This window comes from Stegostoma tigrinum, chromosome 1, assembly GCF_030684315.1.
Source record: "Stegostoma tigrinum isolate sSteTig4 chromosome 1, sSteTig4.hap1, whole genome shotgun sequence".
Lineage (NCBI taxonomy): Eukaryota > Metazoa > Chordata > Chondrichthyes > Orectolobiformes > Stegostomatidae > Stegostoma > Stegostoma tigrinum.
This window is the reverse complement of record NC_081354.1, coordinates 51,085,951-51,106,340: the sequence shown is the minus strand read 5'-3', so window position 1 is coordinate 51,106,340 and position 20,390 is coordinate 51,085,951. Positions and strand designations below refer to the sequence as shown.

At 40.7% G+C, this 20,390-nt stretch overlaps 1 protein-coding gene across 2 annotated transcripts in view; it reads left to right on the top strand.

Moving 5' to 3' along the window:
• Positions 1 to 20,390, top strand: part of lrba (LPS-responsive vesicle trafficking, beach and anchor containing) — an 856,602-nt gene that overhangs the window by 105,072 nt on the left and 731,140 nt on the right. For both annotated transcript variants that reach the window (XM_048526975.2, XM_048526966.2), the window contains exons 18-20: positions 11 to 119; positions 6,437 to 6,518; positions 10,483 to 10,606. In XM_048526975.2, the coding sequence (XP_048382932.1) occupies positions 11 to 119; positions 6,437 to 6,518; positions 10,483 to 10,606 (315 nt within the window). The remainder of the gene's footprint in view (positions 1 to 10; positions 120 to 6,436; positions 6,519 to 10,482; positions 10,607 to 20,390) is intronic.

Below are 20,390 nucleotides of genomic sequence, written 5' to 3'. Positions count from 1 at the left end.
TCTTTTATAGGCGCAAAGCTGAAGTCATGCTTGGACACGGTTTGTTCTCCTTGCTGGCAGAAAGATTGATGTTACACACTAATGTAATTTCCATGACTACTTATAATGTCTTATTTGAGGTAAGGATTAAGTAATCAAAATATTGATTTTTTTCCCCCAAGTAATAAAATTATGAAAAATTAGATTTAAATCTGTTTTCAACTTGGCTAACTTAATTTCAACTATTTTTGCCATTATACTACACCAAACGTGACCAGGTTTCGCACTTAAATAGTTTTGCTGTGTTGAATGCAATTCAAATGGAAGGTATGCATTATTCATTTTATTCAAATTTATTCATCTGGCCATGGTGTTCTCCACGTAGTCAACATGCAATGTATGAAATAAGGTGACTTCCCTTTAAGTGAGGTTATGCATCGGAATTTAGTTACACTGCACAATCTCTCAGCTTGAAATGAAAGTTATAAATGATTGAATATTAATTAGTTGTAATCTGAGATTTTAATTATTTGCTTACTTAAGGATAGCAAAGATGCTTCTCAATAGGAGTGAGAGAGACAGGGTAGTTGTCATGGGGGACTTCAACTTTCCAAATATTGACTGGGAACACTATAGTTCGAGTACTATAGATGGGTCAGTTTTTGTCCAGTGTGTGCGGGAGGGCTTCCTGACACAGTATGTAGATAGGCCAACAAGGGGCGAAGCCACATTAGATTTGGTACTGGGTAATGAGCCCGGCCAGGTGTTAGATTTGGAAGTAGGTGAGCACTTTGGTGATAGCGATCACAATTCTGTTATGTTTACTTTAGTGATAGAAAGGGATAGGTGTATACCACTGGGCAAGAGTTATAGCTGGGGGAAAGGCAATTACGATGAGATTAGGCAAGATTTAGGGAGCATAGGATGGGGAAGGAAACTGCAGGGGACGGGCACAGTAGAAATGTGGAGCTAGTTCAAGGAAAAGCTCCTGTGTGTCCTAGATAAGTATGTACCTGTCAGGCAAGGAGGAAGCTGTAGAGTGCGGGAGCCGTGGTTTACGAAGGAGGTGGAATCTCTGGTCAAGAGGAAGAAGAAGGCTTATGTTAGGATGAGATGTGAAGGCTCAGGGCACTTGAGGGCTACGAGGTAGCCAGGAAAGACCTAAAGAGAGAGCTCAGAAGAGCCAGGAGGAGACATGAGAAGTTGTTGGCGGATAGGATCAGGGTAAACCCTAAGGCTTTCTATAGGCATTTAAGGAATAAAAGAATGACGAAAGTAAGATTAGGCTCAATCAAGGATAGTAGTGGTAAGTTGTGTGTGGAGTCAGATGAGATAGGGGAAGCACTAAATGAATATTTTTCAACAGTATTCACTCTAGAAAATGACAATGTTGTCGAGGAGAATACTGAGATACAGGCTCCTAGACTAGGTGGGATTGAGATTCACAAGGAAGAGGTATTAGAAATCCTACAGTGTGAGAAGATAAGATGTCCCCTGGGCCGGATGGGATTTATCCTCGGATCCTCTGGGAAGCCAGGGAGGAGATTGCCGATCCTTTGGCATTGATCTTTAACTCGTCATTGTCTACAGGAATAGTGCCAGATGACTGGAGGATAGCAAATGTGGTTCCCCTGTTGAAGAAGGGGAGTAGAGACAACCCTGGTAATTATAGACCAGTGAGCCTCACCTCAGTTGTTGGTAAAGTATTGGAAAAGGTTATAAGGGATAGGATTTATAATCATCTAGAAAAGAATAAATTGATTAGGGATAGTCAGCATGGTTTTGTGAAGGGAAGGTCATGCCTCACAAACCTTATTGAGTTCTTTGAGAAGGTGACCAAACAGGTAGATGAGAGTAAACCGGTTGATGTGGTGTATATGGATTTCAGCAAGGCGTTCGATAAGGTTCCCCACAATAGGCTATTGTACAAGATGCGGAGGAATGGGTTTGTGGGAGATATAGCAGTTTGGATCAGAAATTGGCTTGCTGAAAGAAGACAGAGGGTGGTAGTTGATGGGAAATGTTCATCCTGGAGCCCAGTTACTAGTGGTGTACCGCAAGGGTTGGTGTTGGGTCCACTGCTGTTTATCATTTTTATAAATGCCCTGGATGAGGGCGTAGAAGGATGGGTTAGTAAATTTGCAGATGACACTAAGGTCGGTGGAGTTGTGGATAGTGACAAAGGATGCTGTAGGTTGCAGAGAGACGTAGATAAGCTGCAGAGCTGGGCTGAGAGGTGGCAAATGGAGTTTAATGCAGACAAGTGTGAGGTGATGCACTTTGGTAGGAGTAACCAGAAGGCCAAGTACAGGGCTAATGGTAAGATTCTTAGTAGTGTAGATGAGCAGAGAGATCTCGGTGTCCATGCACACAGATCCTTGAAAGTTGCCACCCAGGTTGACAGGGCTGCTAAGAAGGCATACAGTGTTTTAGCTTTTATTAATAGAGGGATCGAGTTCCAGAACCAAGAGGTTATGCTGCAGCTGTACAAAACTCTGGTGCGGCCGCACTTGGAGTATTGTGTACAGTTCTGGTCACCACATTATAAGAAGGATGTGGAAGCTTTGGAAAGGGTGCAGAGGAGATTTACTAGGATGTTGTCCGGTATGGAGGGAAGGTCTTACGAGGAACGGCTGAGGGACTTGAGGCTGTTTTCGTTAGAGAGAAGAAGGTTGAGAGGTGACTTAATTGCAACATATAAAATAATCAGAGGGTTAGATAGTGGATAGGGAGAGCCTTTTCCTAGGATGGTGACGGCGAGCACGAGGGGGCATAGCTTTAAGTTGAGGGGTGAAAGATATAGGACAGATGTCAGAGGTAGTTTCTTTACATAGAGAGTAGTAAGGCAATGGAACGCTTTGCCTGCAACGGTAGTAGATTCGCCAACTTTAGGTACATTTAAGTCGCCATTGGACAAGCATATGGACGTACATGGAATAGCGTAGGTTAGATGGGCTTGAGATCCGTATGACAGGTCGGCACAACATCGAGGGCCGATGGGCCTGTCCTGTGCTGTAATGTTCTGTGTTCTACGATATATTTTACAAATAAAATGCCCTTCTTGTAGGACGTCAGTGTGATTTATGTTACTTTATGAATGTTTAAAGCACTCAAGCAGTAAAACTAATCTGAATATGTTTACTTAATCAATTTCTTCTTGGGATGTGGGCATCACTAGAAAGTCTGGCATTTATTGCATAAATCTTCTCTTGAGAAGATGGTGGTGAACCACCTCGTTAAATTGCTGCAGTCGCCACTGTCCAGGCCTTGCCCAGAGGCAGTATTTTGATCCATTGACCATGAAGGAGCAGCAACGTAGTTCCAAGTCAGGAAGATGTAGCTCATAAGAGGTGGTGGTGTTTAGTTGCTTTGTTTTCCTACATGGTAGAGGTAAGGGGATTAAAAGATCCAAAGGTTTCTGATGAGGTTGCTGCACTGGATCTTGAAGATGGTACACACTACAGCTACAGTAGATCTGTAGTAGAGGGAGTAAATATTGAAGATGGATGGATGCCAGTAAGTGGACTATTTTGTTTTGATGGTGATGAGCTTTTTCACTCTGGTTGGAATTTTGCTTTTTTGGGCTTATTCCTCATTCTTTTGCTTTGTTGACTGTGAAAGGGCTTTGGGTTGTCAGGAGGTGAGTCATTTGTAACAGTCTAACTATTTGCCCCATTACCAATCCTCCATGGTTGCGGAATGTATAATACGTACATATAATTGAGAAAAAAATCACAACCTGGAATTTCAAAATCAAAGGAATAGAGCCTTGTATGACTGATAATAAGCATAGCAAATTATTTACTCACATAAAAACCAAGTTATAGTATGTGACTTTCTGAAAATGCGTGCAGCAGCATTTGGTATGGCTATTGAAGTTGCATGTGGAGGAAAATGCTGAAGTTGAAACATGAAGACTATCAAACAAACGGTGTGATATGACCAATGCATGGCATCGAGATTTGGGATCAGTCAGAGGTATGCAGACACTTCTGTAAGGAATTTGAAATGCCATCAAGTTCTGTTTTTTTGAAGTTGTTGGAATAGTATTTGAGCATCATTGACAAGACCATTGCTTACCCTTAATTGTCGTCTGGAAAATGATGAGCTGCTGCCTTGAATTGCTGCAGTTCATCTGATGTGAATATATCTGTTGTGTTTTTGGAGTGGCAGATTTTGGAATTTGACTCAATGACAGTGAATGAACCTGATAGTCAGGTTGGTGTGCCATTCAATGTATTTGGGACAGCTTTTTGGCATAATATATTGTGGATCAAGCCACTGATCTGGCTATTTTTTATTGGATAATGTGCAATGAGACAAGTTTAATAAATGATCTCAGAGTAAAAGGTTCCCTAAGGAATAGTAACCATAACACGATAAAATTTAGAAATCAGTCAGAATGAGAATCGTGGGTCAGAACACGGGAGCGTGAGAGCAAAGAGCAGGAATAGGCAATTCAGCCCCTCGATCCTACTCTATCATTTAATATGATCATGGCTGACCTCATCTCAGCCTCAACTCCACTTCACTGTTGGCTTCCCTTTAAACTTGCAACATGTTACTAATTGAAAATCTGTCTGCCTCCTCCTCAAATTTATTTAATGTCCTGGCATCCACTGGACTCTAGCACTGTGAATTCCAGACTCATGACTCCTTGAGAGAAGTAATTCCTGTTCTTCCTCCTCTTTTTGCATCTGTCTCCCCTTCTCTGCACACTATGATCTCTCATTCTACAATGCCCTATGAGGGGAGTCATCTGCTTTACATCTACTTTGTCAATCCCCTTTAGGGTCTGATATGCCTTGATTAGATGTTCTGTTATTCTTCTAAATACTAGCAAGCATACACATGAACTACTCAACCTCTTACAAGACAAGCCTTTCATCTCTGAAATTAATATGGTGACCCTTCTCTGAACTGCCTCCAATGAATTTACATCCACCTTCAAGTAAGAAGACCAAAACTCTACAGAGTACTCTGATGTGGTCTCAGCAATGCCTTGTATAATGGCATCAAGACTTCTCTTTTATACTCCATTCCTTCAGCAACAAATGCTATCATTCCATTTGATCTCCTTATTACCTTCTGTACCTGAATACCAGCTCTCTATGATACAAGTAAAGCAAAAACGTACAGCAGGAGTTTCTTTAAATATATGAAAAAGAAGAGAGAGAGGCCAAAGTAGGGTGCATACCCCATTGGAGAATGAGGCTGGGGAACTAATAACGGGGAACCAGGAAATGTTTTGATGTCATTAAACCTGAGAGAGTGCAGAAAAAGATTTACAAGGATGTTGCTTGATTTGGAACGTTTGAGTTATAGGGAGAGGCTGAATAGGCTGGGGCTTTTTCCCTAGATTGTCGGAGGCTAAGGGGTGACCATATAGAGGTTTATTAAAATCATGAGGGGCATGGATAGAGTGAATATCCAAAACCTTTTTCGAGGGTGGGGAGTCCAAAACTAGTGGGCATTGGTTTAAGGTGAGAGGGGAAACATTTGTAAAAGCACCTGAGGAGTAACATTTTCACGTAGAGGGTGGTGTGTGTATTGAGCGTGCTGCCAGAGGAAGTGGTGGAGGTCGGTACAGTTACAACATTTAAAAGGCACTTGGGCTGGCATTTGAGTAGATACTAAATAAAAACCGAAAGAATTGCTGATGCTGTAAATCAGGAAGGAAATAAATACAATTGTCATTCGAGAGCAAGTAGTCAGGAAACTGATGAAGCTATAAGCTAATAAGTCCCATGAACCTGATGGGTTGTTTGCTAGGATATTAAAGGAAGTAACATAGTGGATGCGCAGATAGTATTTAGTAAGAACAGCATACATAGACGTTAATAATCATATAAATACGTGTGTCACATAGCTGAATACACCGAGGGGCTAGGAGAACTGGAATGTGTATATTGCCAAGGAATCTGGATGCACTGATAATTATCCTTCTTCCCACTTCAATTTTCATTAATCCCTGCGTATGTGAAGATGTCAGACATATTACAGCAACTGACTAGAAAAATGTACCTGATTTAGTAACAGCTATAGATCAACATTCTGTCAATTTGTTGGAGCAGAAACTTCAACATACATTGTACAATGTTTCTGTGGGTATGAGGGAGCAGGATAACAAATTGTTGGAATAAATTTGTCTATGAATCATTGTTGTGGCCCTTTTGGCATTTATGTATGGTGCGTAACCTTTATTCATAGGACAACATCATAATTCCTGAGTTTTTTTGACATGCATCTCACTGACAGCAACTTGGCATAGGTGTCCATTGTATTTTTTGAGAGTAATCTAAATTTTGAAGTTTCAGTCCAGATACATAATGATAACGTTCGCTTGTTCACAAGGAATCCATTTTGAGATGTTTCAGGTTTTCTCTGTACTGAGGAAGTGTTGGGAGTGCACAGTTTTGTGACACATTTGTTTATACCTGAACTCTCTTTTCTTAAGATCCTGACTGAGCAGATTTGCACTCAAGTTGTACACAAGCAGCATCCTGACCCAGATTCATCAGTGAAGATACAAAACTCACGTAAGCATTAAAAGGGTTGTCCAGTTTATACCCATTATTATGAATTTGTTTGCCTATCAACTACTTCAACCATAAAATCAAGACAGAATTTCTGAAATTGCAACCGCAGCTACATTTTGATGATTGAATTAAGTGATATATGTAATTGGCGGGGAGGGGGGGGGGAATTAAACAAAATGGTGCAACTTGAAGTGAAAAAGCATTTGGTTCTGATGGCATGCACTCTTGAGTGCTGAGGAAATAATTGATAAAATAGGAGAAGTTCAATCACAGCTTGTGTGAAATTTATGATATTTGTGCTCAAAAATGGAGCCAAAATCAAGTTAGGTAAGTCTACACTTAAGATGTAGCCAATGCTGGCAAGGCTGTTTATTTGGGTGTGTATTCAGGCATGAGAACATTCACAGCACAGTGGCTGGATGGCTGGTTTGTGGTGCAAAGTAACGCCATCAGCATGAGTTCAATTCCTGCACAGTCTGAGGTCACCATGAAAGTCTGGCCTTCACAAGCTTGATTCTCGCCTGAGGCCCGATGATCCTCAGGATGAACTCACCACCAGTAGCCTCTTTGTAATGAGAGAGCAGACCTACAGACCTCTGGGACTTTGCAACTTTTTTTTACAGTATGTTTATAACAACATGGATGAATTGATAGGGCAAATTGAAATAAATAGGCATTATATGTTTCATGACGAGTTAAAAGGATGCAGGGCAGATTTGTTAATAAATGATTAATTTTGGATGTTACTGCGAAATCTTCACTTGGATGATCAAGTTTTAGAATTATTTTTGTGTGGAAGTAAGAAACAACGTGAAGAAAGTGACTGATAGGAGTCATTTATAACTACCTGTAGATGTGCTTAAAGGGCAGTGTATAAATCAAGAAATAATGGAAGCCTGTGAGAACAGTGCTATAATAAAGTTTGGTGATTTTAATTTTCATGCAGATTGGATAAATGTAATTCTACATAAGTTGTGTGTGTTGACAGATTCTTTTCTCTTTAAAAATTAGAGTTTATGTATACAATGAAAACTATGAAACAAATTAAATCGCAGTGACTTTATTTTGTACAAAACATTTGCCCCACCATTCAGGTCTCTAACAATTTCTTTACAGATTTTATGAAGTCATCTGACAGTTAATGTCTTGCATCCACTTATTTAGTTTGCGATTCCCTTCGGCCCCAGCATTTGTATCAAGCCAGCACAATCTGTTGTCTTCTCAGTCACTTTGTTTAGGGTGCCTAATATCTCATTTGGAGTGTTTATCTGTTTAATGTTATTGAATGGGTACGTTATCATCACCATGCTCATTTTATAAGATCTCACTTAGAATGCTTAATAAAAAGAATCCCATATTCACTGTCTCTGTAAGAGGTAGTGTTTCTTCAGCCGAGTAGATTAGATTAGATTTCCTACAGTGTGGAAATAGGCCCTTCGGCCCAACAAGTCCACACCACCCCTGAACACTACGGGCAATTTAGAATGGCCAATCCACCTAACCTACACATCTTTGGACTGTGGGACGAAACCGGAGCACCTGGAGGAAACCCACACAGATACGGGGAGAATGTACAAACTCCACACAGACAGTTGCCCGAGGTGGGAATCGAACCCGGATCCCTGGCGCTGCGAGGCTGCAGTGCTAACCATTGAGCCACCGTGCCGCCTACTCGTAGCAATGTTTTGTATTTTTTAAGCTTCCTAAGGTAAAGGACACTAGCCTTACTAATAAATATTATGAAACCAACTGTACAAGACTGCCCATCATGGAGATTTGCATGTGAAATATTGCTAAAATGACCGGTTTCATGTTCCTTAGCCATCTAAGAATGGAAATTTAAGTATATATTTATCTCATTTAACTTCCTGAATGTTTTAATTGCTTTTAAAACCTTATTTGATTTGGGGTTTTACTCTGTACTGTGAAACTAGAGACTTATGTACATGTACTACTGGATATCATTTACTGCAAGTTTGGGCTCTTGGAATCCTAAGTGAAATATATGATTTTGTCTGTGTTTAGAATGTAGAATTAGTTTTCTTAAAAAAAAAACCTACAGCATCCATAATTCCAAGTGACAGAATTAGTAGTGTCAGTTAACTTAGTTGACTGGGCAGTTACTTTGCAAGGCAGAGTGAAACCACTGGTGTGAGTTAATTTCTCATACTGGTAGAAGTTACTGTGAAGGGCACTTCTTCTCAAACTCTCCCCATGCCTGAGGTGTCGTGACCTCAAGTTAAACCACCACCAATTGTCCAGCTTTCATGAGCTGCCCAATTGGGACATAGTGTTTCTAACAGTAACAGCCGCTGCACAAATGTGGGTTGAGGTGGCATGAAGGCTCTGTGGCTGATGTGGCATAAACAGGTGTTCAAAGGCACATGATAAAGTGCTGCACAATATATTTGTGAGCAAAGTTACAAGTTTTTGTGAAATAAAAGGGGCAGTAGTAACATGGAAATGAAACTGGCTGAGTAGAGGAAATAGAGTAGTAGTGAAGAGTTGTTTTTGGCTGGAAGGACGCTTATAGCGGGGCTCCTCCAGGGGTTGGTGTTTAGATCCCAAACAATATCATTTTGATGTAGACTAATGTCCTGACTTTAGTTTGGAGGGCACAATTTTAAAATTTGCTGATTACACTAAACTTGGAAGTATCGTGAGTGGTGAATATGAACAATGTAAAACTTCAAAAAGATACAGTTAGGTGGTGGCATGGGTAGACAAGTGACAAATTAAATTTAATGCAAAACGGTGCGAAATTGTCAATTTCGTTAGGAATAAAATGTACTTGCAATACAAAATAAAGTGTACAATTCAAAAATGTGTGCAGAAACAGATACTACTGAAGGTGTGTGCTCAAATCATTGAAGGTTGCAGGGCTGATTGAGAGCATAGTTAATAAAGCAGGGGTTCTTAAGCTTAATGAATAACATTTAAAATGTTTTAAAAATAAACGAGCAAATTATAAACAAGTCAGTATAAAATTCTGGTTTGGCTTGAATTTATTATTATTATGTATTATTATTATGGCAGGTTCTGGGCACCACACTTTGGGAAGATTGTGAAGGCTTTAGATGGGGTGCAGTAAAGATTGATGAAAATGGTTCTCGGGATAAAGATATGTTAAATCTGAACTGTTCTCATCAAAAAAGAAAAATATGAGAAGAGAACTAATAAAGTAAGACAAATCATGGGGGATCTGGACAGAATAGATAGGAAGAAACTGTTCCTATTGGCGTAAGTATGAAGAACCAGAGGACATTGTTTTAATGTGATTGGCAGTAAAATAAAATGTGACATTACGTTGCGATTCTTTGGGTCTGGAATGCACTGTTGAGAATAGCAAAGGCAGATTCAGTAGCTTTCAGAAGAGAATTGGATCATTATCTGAAGATATGAAATTTGCAGGGCTGTGAGGAAGAGACAGGACACTGGCATAAGGTGAATTATTTTTGCGGGGACCTATTGCAAAATGACAAACCAATGGTTGCCTTCTGTGCTATAACTGTTTTATGATACAAGAAGTATGAGGGTATACATATCTGGGAAGGATTGACTGGCTGCAACTTGTATCCGTTCAAAAAAAAGGCTGCTTTGATTGGAGTCTTCAAAATTATAAAAGGTTTTGATATTGTAAATGCAGAGAGAATGTTTCAAGTTGTGGAAAAGTGGAAAAATAAAGACTGGCAATGATCACTAAGAAATCCATTTGTGACTTCCACATATTCACCCGAAATATGCAACTGTTTATATTTAAGTGTAAATTTAACTTGTTTAGTGTATTATATGGAACGTAATTAGCAGGTTGATTTTTTTTTAGGCATACTTATAGAAAAAATTGCAAGTTTTCTTGATTTTTGAATTCCATGAGTCACAGATCAGCTTGGCAGCTTTTCAAGTAATAATTATTTTCAAAGTTTTATTGGTTTTAAAATTGCATTCTACGATTGTTATTTTTCAGAAATGCTGAAAGTGATTGCGACATTGTTGAGGAACTCACCTCAGATTTTAGAAACTATGGAAGTTCGGCGTGTTTTCTTATCGGATATGATCAAACTTTTCAACAACAGCCGAGAAAACAGGAGGTATGTTTGATGTAGTAAATTTTGATTGCTTTAATTTAATTGAAATCAATTATACATGCCTATATTCTGATTTTCTTAATTGTAAAGTTTGGTTATGTGTGGACAGGCAATTTGGTAACTTTTGATTTTTCTGACCCACTCAATCCACTTTTAGTATATTTAAATTCCTATACTTGAATAAAGGGCGAGGTTGCTTGGCAGAAACCTTGGGAAATAAAGAAGTTGTTGAGGCATTTGGAGTACTTTGCTCAGATCATGCATAACACATTCAATCGCAGACTCCCCCTGCTTAAAGATTACAAATACTTAACCCATGAGAATTGAACAACTTTATTAATAACTCAGTCGATAATATCTCTTGAACATAATATTCAGCCTTTTTTTATCAAGTAGTTTGTTCTGTACGTGCTGAGAACGTAATGCTGTGCTTGCTCTTGATTTTGAGTTTTAATGTTTTTACGTTTTATCATTTTATCTTCAAATTTTGTGCTCTCCTGTTGCCCAAAATAAATCACTTGCATACCTTTATCTAATCTGTACTGTTCACCTTTTCATGCAAGTTGCTGGAGTTTTCTTAATTACTTAGATCTGGAAACTGTGATCCAATCCTACAACAAAGAAACAGGAGGTGCGTTACTTACTATTATTCTTCGAATGTTTTGTGACTTCTATATTGACCTTGCATCCAGCAACATGAAACTCATTGACTCCGATGTCACTAACACTGAGACAGTCTGTTAGCTGTTTGTTTCTCCTGATTTCCTTGCTCACTAAACCTATATTTCAAAGAACAATACAGCCCAGGAACAGGCCCTGTGCCGACACATTTTGCCCTTCCACATTGAAACTGTCTTCACTGACCAGATCCATATCCCTCTATTCCCTTTGTATTCATGTATTCATCCAGGTACTTCTTGAATGCTGCTATTGTGTCTGTCTCTAACATTATCTCTGGCAACACGTTGCAGGCACTCTTTGTGTGAAAAATGTGCCTCACACATCTTTTTTAAACTTCCCACAGCCCCATCTTGCACCTTCAATCTTCCATGTCTCCGAGTAATTGACCTCTCCACCTGGGGCGAGGGGGTGGGGGAGCCTCATAATTTCCCCTCACCATCTTCTACAGATGCACCATTGAAAGTTTATTGTCTAGGTGCATAATATTTTGGTATGGCAATGGCTCTGCCCAGGACTTTAAGAAACTACAGAATGTGGTGTGCACAGCTCAGACCATCACGGAAGCCAACCATCCATCCATGGATGCCATTTATGCAGCTCATTGCTGTGGAAAAGCTGCCAGTATCCTCAAAGACCCATCACACCCCGGTAATGATCTCCCACAACCTCTTCTGTCAGGCAGAAGATACAGAAGCTTGAACATACGCGCAAGGAAGTTCTGCAACAGTTGCTTCCTGGCTGTTATTAGAATGACGAACGGCCTCTCGAGTCTCAAATAATGCTGATCTTGCTAACGTTGATCTTGTCTAGCACACCCTGTGCAATGTGACCTGTATGTCTCTGTCTAAGTCTTTTTGATTTGTACAACATTGCTTACATGATCTGCCTGTACTGTTGGTAAACAAAGCTTTTCACTGTACTTCAATACATGTGACAATCAATGAATCAACTCTTTCCATGCCATTCACAATCTTATAAATTTCTCTCAGGTCATCACTCAACCTTCTGTGTTCCAGTGAGAACAAGTCCAGTCTATCCAACCTTTCTTCAGAACTAAAAATCTCCAAAACCAGGCAACATTCTGGTAAACCTTTTCTATACCCTCTCCAAAGCATCCACACCCTTCTGGTAGTGCCATGACCAGAACTGTACTCAATATTACATGTGTGGCCTAACTAAAGTTCTGTAAAGCTGCAGCATAACTAATCTACCCTTCTACTCAATGCCCCTTCCAATGAAGGCAAGCATGCCATTGGCCTTTTTTACTACCATATCTACCTGCCCTTCAGTGATCTGTGGCCCTGCACACCCAGATCTCTCTGAATATCATTACGCCTAAGGGTTCTGCTGTTCACTGTGTAATTTCCACCTGTACTTGAACTGCCAAATGCTTCACCTCATATTTGTCAGATTAAACTCCATCTGCTAATTTTCTGCCCTTGTCTCCTCCTGATCTGTATCCTGCTGTATCCTCTGACAATATTCCTCACTATCCGCAGCTCCACCAATCTTTGTATTGTCTGCAAACTAAGTAATTAGACTGGCTACATTTTCCTCCACAACAAAAACACAAGTTGCTGGAAAAGCTCAGCAGGTCTGGTAGCATCTGTGAAGAAAAGAATTAGAGTTATTGTTTCGGGTCCGGTGACCCTTCCTCAGAACTAACTTAGCTCTGATTTTCTTTCTTCACAGATGCTGCCAGATCTGCTGAGCTTTTTCAGCAACTTCTGTTTTTGTTCTTGATTTACAGCATCTGCAGTTCTTTCGGTTTTTACATTTTCCTCGAAATCTTGTATGTAGATCATGAACAGCAGAGATCCCAGCACTGATAACCATTGAAAGAACGTGGTTTCAGGAACTCCCTCCCCAGGATAATCCTAGAAAATGTCCAGGCTATTGAAAACAAAACGGATAATATCCGACCTAGACTTACCTGTCAGAAGGAACTGAGAGACTGTGTGTGCTTTGCTTCATGGAGACGTGGCTCACTCCTGCCATTCCTGACTGTGCCCTACAAGCAAATGGGTTCTCCATGCATTACATGGACTGCATGGCATCCTTGGGTAAGGTGAAGGGCTTATGGGGTATTCTTCCTGACCTGGTGTTCGGACGTAGTGATCCTGGCAAGCCATTGCTCCCCAGACCTAGAACACCTTACGGTAAGTTGCTGTTCCTACTATCTGCTGCGGGAGTTTACCTCTGCCATCCTGACAGCAGTCTAGTCCATGCAGATGTGAAGAATGCCGTAGATGAAATTTACACTGCCACAAACACTGGAGGCAAAATTCACTGAGGCTGTATTTGTAATGGCTGGCAACTTCAACCAAACTAACCTCAAGAGAGTGTTGCCAAAGTACCACCAACACAACTCCTGCCTCACCAGGGGGCTGAACATGCTGGACCACAACCATAAAAGATGCTTACTGCTGCAACCCCTGTCCACACTTTGGAAAATCAGATCACAGCACTAGCCTTCAAGCAGAAGCTGAAACGGGAGAACCCTTCACAGAAAGAAGTATAATACTGGTCCAAGGCATGGAAGACTGTCTCTGGGGCTGCTTGGAATCTGTGGACTTGAGCACGTTCAAGTACTCAGCGGAAAACCTAGATGAGTATGCCACCACTATCACGGACTTCATTAACAAATGCATGGAACACTGTGTACCCAAGAAGCCAATCTAAGTATTCCCCAACCAGAAACCTCAGATGAACCAGGAAATTCACTCCTTACTAAAGATCAGACGGCAGCATTCAAGTCTGACAACCCAGACCTATAAAGGAGATCTAGATATGACCTCCGCAAAGCAATCAGGGATGCCAAAAGCCAATACTGGACCAATTTAGAGGCACAAACCAATGAAACAGTCTCCCGCCCCTGTGGCAAGCTCTAAACAGCATTACTGCATACAAAATGAAACAGAACAAGATAGCTGACAAAGACACAGCCCTCCCTGATGTGCTTAATGCTTTCTGTGCTCAGTTTGAGCAGAATGCCAGTGACGCAGTGTTGCCTGCCCTGGATGCACCTGCGCCTACTGTAACTGCTGTACATGTCAAATTGGTCTTCCTGAGAGTCAGCCCAAGGAAAGTGACGTGCCCAGACGGAGTCTGTAGACGAGCACTTAGATCCTGTGCACACCAACTGGCGATGGAATTCACTGACATCTTCAACCTCTCCCTTCTACAGGCTGAAGTCCCCATCTGCTTCAAGAAGACTACCATCATCCTAGTATTTAAGAAAGCACATGTAGTGTGCCTTAATGACTACTGCCCAATGGCTTTGACCTCTGTAATCTTGAAATGCTTAGAGAGGCTGATCATGGCCCAGATCAGTTCTGGTCTCCCAGTCTGACTTGATCACCTACAATTTGTTTACCAATGCAACAGGTTCACAGCGGACACAATTTCCCTAGCCCTGCACTCATCTTTGGAACATCTGGATAAGAATGACACCCACGTCAGACTCCTGCTCGTTGACTACAGCGCCGCCTTCAACACCATTATACCCTCCAGACTGATCTTGAAACTCGAGGCCCTTAGTCTCAGCTCCACCTGCTGCAACTGGATTCTCCAGCTCTGGCCCACAGACTGCAATCAGTGAAGATAGATAAGTGCACCTCCTCCACAATAACACTCAACACTGGATCCCCCCAAGGATGCGTCCTCAGCCCACTTCTGTACTCCCTGTACACCCATCACTGTGTTGCCAAATTTCCAATGACCGCCATCTACAAGTTTTCTGATGACGCCACCGTGATAGGATGGATATCTAACAAGCATGGGTCAGAATACAGAAAGGAGATAGAGAGTTCAGAGTGTTTGGTGACGTGGTGCGGTGAGAACAACTGCTGTGTCAACATCGGCAAAACTAAAGAACTGATCATACTTTTTGGAAAGAAAGGAGGAGAACACACCCCCATCTACATCCATAGAATTGAGGTTGAGGGGGTCGAAAGCTTCAAGTTCCTATGATTCATGATAACCAACAGTCTGTCCTGGATGTTCCACATAGATGTGACAGTTGAAAAGGCACAACGATACTTCCTCTTCCTCAGTGGCTCAGGAAATTTTGGCATATCCATAAGAACCCTCACTAACTTTCAAAAATGCACATTGAAAGCTCAGTGTCCAGGTGCGTAAGGTCCTGGCAACTGCTCTGCCCAGGACCGTAAGAAACTACCAAAGGTTGTGTGTGCAGCCCAGCCAACACAGAAGCCAATCTTCCATCCATGGATTCCATTTACATGGCTTGTTGTCATGGAAAATCTGCCAACATCATCAAAGAGCCGTAGCACCCTGGTAGTGATCTCCTGCAACTACTTACATCAGGCAGAAGATATAGAAGTTATAACACGCAGCAAAAGGTTCAGGAGCAGCTTCTTCCTGGCTGTTATTAGACTAATGAACAGACTCTGTAACTTCAAATAATGCTGATCTTGCCTGGCCCACACCTCGTGCCACGTAACCTGTACGCCTTTAAGTTTTTTTTTTAATCTGTATGTCCTTACTTGCTATGACCTTCCTGTACTGCTTATGAACAAAGCTTTTCACTGTACATGGTGACGATAGATAGATCAAATCATCAAAGCCACTGGTCACAGCTCTCCATTCCAAAAAGTGTCCCTCTACTGCTACTGTCTGCCTCCTATGACTAAGCCAGTTCTGCCATCTCACCCAGTACCATGTGACTTCACCTTTTGTACCAATCTCCCAGGAGGGACTTTGTCAAAGGCATTACTGAAGTGCGTGTGGACAACATCAACCACTTTTTCTATCATCAATTATCATCTTCACCTGCTCAAAAAACTATCAAGTTAGTGAGGCATGACCTCACCCACTCAAAACTATGCTGTTTATTGTTAATCAGACCATTTTCTTCTAAATGTTTAAAGATCTTGTCTTAGGGAAATTATTGGAAAGATTCTCAATCACTGATGTTTAAGCATTACATGCCTTTAATTTGCTAGATTATCCCCGTTACCCTTTTTAAGCAATGGGACAACATCAGTTATTTTCCAATCCTCTCAGACCTCACCAGTGGCCAAAGATGTCTGTTAAAGCTCCAGCAATTTGTTCTCTTGCCTGCCTCAATATTCTGGGATAGATCCCATCAGGGCCTGGGAACTTATCTACCTTAATACTTTTTAAGATGCACAATACCTCTTCCTTTTTAATAGTAACTTCTCTTAGAGATTCAACACTCCCTTCCCTGAGATTATCCTCCTCCAATTCCTTTTCTTTGATGAATACTGATACAAAGTATTTGTAAGTCCATACTTGCTTCTTCTGGCTCCACATGTAAATTCCCTCCTTTGTCCTTGAGTGGAAGAACCCTTTTCCTGACTACCCTGTTGCTTTTGATACATATATGAAAGCCGTGGGATTCTCCTTAATCCTGTTTGCCAATGACCTTTCCTGACCCCCTTTTAGTCTTTCTAATTCCTTGCTTACGTTCTTTCCCACTTCCCTTGTATACTTCTAGGGTTTTGGCAGCTCCCATCTTCCTGTTTCTTTTTGACTGGCGTCGTAACATCCCTGGTCATCAAAGTTCATATAACTTGCTATTCCTATTCTTCATTGCAGGAATGTACTGCTCCTGAACCCTTATCAACTGCTGTTTGAAATACGCCTACATGTCCAATGTGGATTTACCCTCAAACAGCTGCCTCCAATCAGCACTCTCCAGTTCCTGCCTAATATTGTTGTAGTTTGCCTTCCTTCATTTTGCACCTTTACTTGAGGACTGCTGTTATCCATGAATAACTTAAAACTCATAGTATTATGGTCATTACTCCTGAAATGCTCCTGAACTGAAACTTCACTCACCTGGCAGGCTCATTTCCCAAAACTAGATCCAGTATGACCCATTCCCTGGTTGGACTGATGACATACTGTGTCATGAAACCCTCCTGACTTTCCTTCACACACTTCCTGTCTTTTTGACTATAAATTCCTCATGGATTTCCAAAGTTTATTTTGTCAATCAGAATTATCTTGTCCACTCTTGATCCCATTCCCAAGAATCTGTGAGCCACCAACTTCACATATCAGCTTTCTGAAGTAATAAATTGTTCCTTTTGTTCTGCTAGTTTCCAACAATTGTTTCTTCTCCCATCTCTGAGTTCATACTTTTTGGAATTCAGAGTATCTGACCTTGGCCCTGCTAAGTCTGAGTCTACATCCACCTCTTTAATACAGTTGTCTGCAGGCAGTCCGCCATTGTGTATAAGTTGACAGCACTTAACTTTATATTTCCTCCATTCTTAATCTTTGCACTACCACTCTATTGTCTGACTGCCTGATATCCAATCTTGCATGAGTTGCAGTTGACTCCAGTTGGTTACTGAGAGGCCAAAATACCATTGTCTTTGGCTTCTGCCAGCAATTGACTAGAGAGAGAGATACACTGTTTTGGGCTGAACCGTAGTTAGCGTTTCGCACAACATTGAAATTATTAAGCTGAGTCTCAGACATCATATGTTCTTGTAAAGACAGTCTACTTGTACCTCATTGTATCTTTGTTTTTAAGGTCTTAGTGAAAATTTGTAACTTGGGTTGTGGAGGCAGTTGTTCGTTAGCTCGCTGGGCCGAGTCGTTTATTCTGTGACAAATCCAGAAGGAAGCAGAACATCAACGCTTCGATTAGAGATGGTGCTGATGATGTTGCCTAGAAGGGTAACAAAACATCTGCGCACCACAGCACAACTGGCTCGGTGATCTAACGCACAACTGCACGTCATTATATCATTTACCCCTGTATCAACTTCAGCACATCAGTTGTTACAACACTTATCAGGATTCGTTATTTTAAGATTTCATTATTTCAGTGCTTTCCTGATACACCTTTCATTTGCCATAAGCCTTGAAGTTCATCTCATTCAAAATTCTGTAACTCGTGTTAAATCCTGCATGAAATTAAAAGTTCTTCCTTCTGCTTTTTTTCTTGACCGTGCCTACCCTATCTTAGTAACCTTCTCCAGCTCTGCAACTCTCCAAGAAGCTTTGTTCCCTTGACCTTTTTGTGTGTTCTTTCCCAGTCTCTTTACTACCTCTTTGGAGTGTTTGCTTTTAGACGTTTGTAGTAGTTTTGCTTGTGGTTTGAAATTTCCTTTCAAATCTTGACTTCTCCACCTCCATCTTTTGGATGGGCTTCTCATTGACCCTCTTTGTAATGGTGCCTATTTTTGTTTTGTACTTCTTTGAATCATCTCCATGCTGTTTTTATTTTAAAGACATTAAATGAATGCAAGTTTTTGGAGTGACCAAATCTGTACACCGTATTATAGATTCAGTCTCACCGGTGACACAGAAATTGTTTAAAATGTGAGATTCGTTGAGTGCAAGGAGTAGTTGCAACAAATAAGAACTAGGAGCAGGAGTAGGCAGTTCAGCCCCTTGAGCCTGCTCTGCCATTTAATACAAACATGGCTGATCTCAACTCCACTTTCCTGCTTGTTCCTGATAACTCTTTAACTTGCTACTAATTATAACTCTGTCTCTCTCCTCAGATTTATTCAGTGTTCTATTGTCCATCATGCTCTGAGGTGGTGAATTTTGCAGATTCCTGACCCTTAGAGAAGTAGTTCCTTCTCATCAGCTTTTAGATCTGCCACCCCTTAGTCTAAAACTGTGCCCTGTCATTCTAGATTGCCCCACAAGGGGCATCATCCGTTCTGCGTCCAATTTGCCAATCCCCTCTAGTATCTTATTTACCTCAGTTAGATGTCTCTTTTTATCATTCTTTTAAATTCTAGTGAGTATCGGTATAAGCTGCTCAATCTCTCCTCACCAGATAAATAAATATGTTGAATGCTTTTAACTGGAAGCCAAATGTACAGGTAAGAGACAGGGGTTCTTATAGTGCAGTAGTGGTGTCCCTGCCTCTAGTTCAGGAGGCATGCATTCCAATTCACACCTGCTACAGCGTTTTCATAGCATCGCTGAACAAGTTTATTTTTAAGGATGTACACATGGCACTGAAAGGAATAGTGGCAATTTATCCGGTGGGCTCCAGTGGAGTGCAAGCTCTGCCATGGAGTTGTTGAGCTGAATAATTGTTTTGTGTGCTGTAAATGCAGTATATGCTGGTAAAATATAATTTGTTGAATTTACAGATTTGTCACAGTTTTTGATTTAATCACAAGTGAGGCAGCTAGCTCAGTAGTTAGCAGTGCTGCCTCACAGCACCAGGCATCCAAGTTTGATTCTACCTTGGTGACTTTCAGTGGGGAGTTTGCAGTTCGGAGGGTCGATGTGGACTCAGTGGACAGAATGGTTGCTTCTGCACTGTAGGGGTTCTATAATTCTGCAATTACTTCACTGCCTGGAAACTTTCAATGACAATGCTCAAATATGATTTTTTTAAAACCAGCTATCTACTTGTGAAACACATTTGTTGTTTCTGTTGTCATGTCATCTAAATAATTCTGGTACAGAATTGTTTGCTTAAATTCTGGCAGTCATCCTACAAGTTCTGAACTAAACTTTCTTAGTTGCTAATGAACACTAAGTAAATATTTAAAGGTTCATTTCTACACAGCTGGGTTCCATATATTAGCAAATTAGAAGTTCTGAATGTTTTTACAGTGCAGTTAGTAGTAAATAAGTGATTTCAGATCTTAAAATGGAGATTCCTTCCTCGTTGCTTCATTGATCAAACATGTTAAGTTTTTAAAAATGATAAAAACTGCTAAGTTGCATGCTCCTCAATAACTTCTTTTAAAAGATTGTGGCTTGGACTAAGTGTTTTTACTTTGGTTCTTTCAGCATTGTGCTAGTTGAGTTGGAGCTCAGAAATTAATCAATGTTAATAAAATGTATGATTTTCAGTAATAAACAGTCAAACAGTTTGTGATGTTTCTGCTAAAGAGCCATTAACTGGATGACATACTTAGATCTAAAGCTGCATCTCGTTTGGATTGTCCTTAAGTCTAAGATCTCTTGCCTCAAATACTTTAATATCCCAATACCTCAATGCCTCAAATGTCCAGTCCAATTTCTGTTATCCAGAGTATTAATGACATAACTATATATATCTTGAAAATTTTGGTAACAAAATTTTGCAAAGTAAAAGACAAAGGCTACAGCAGCAACAATTTTGCCTTTG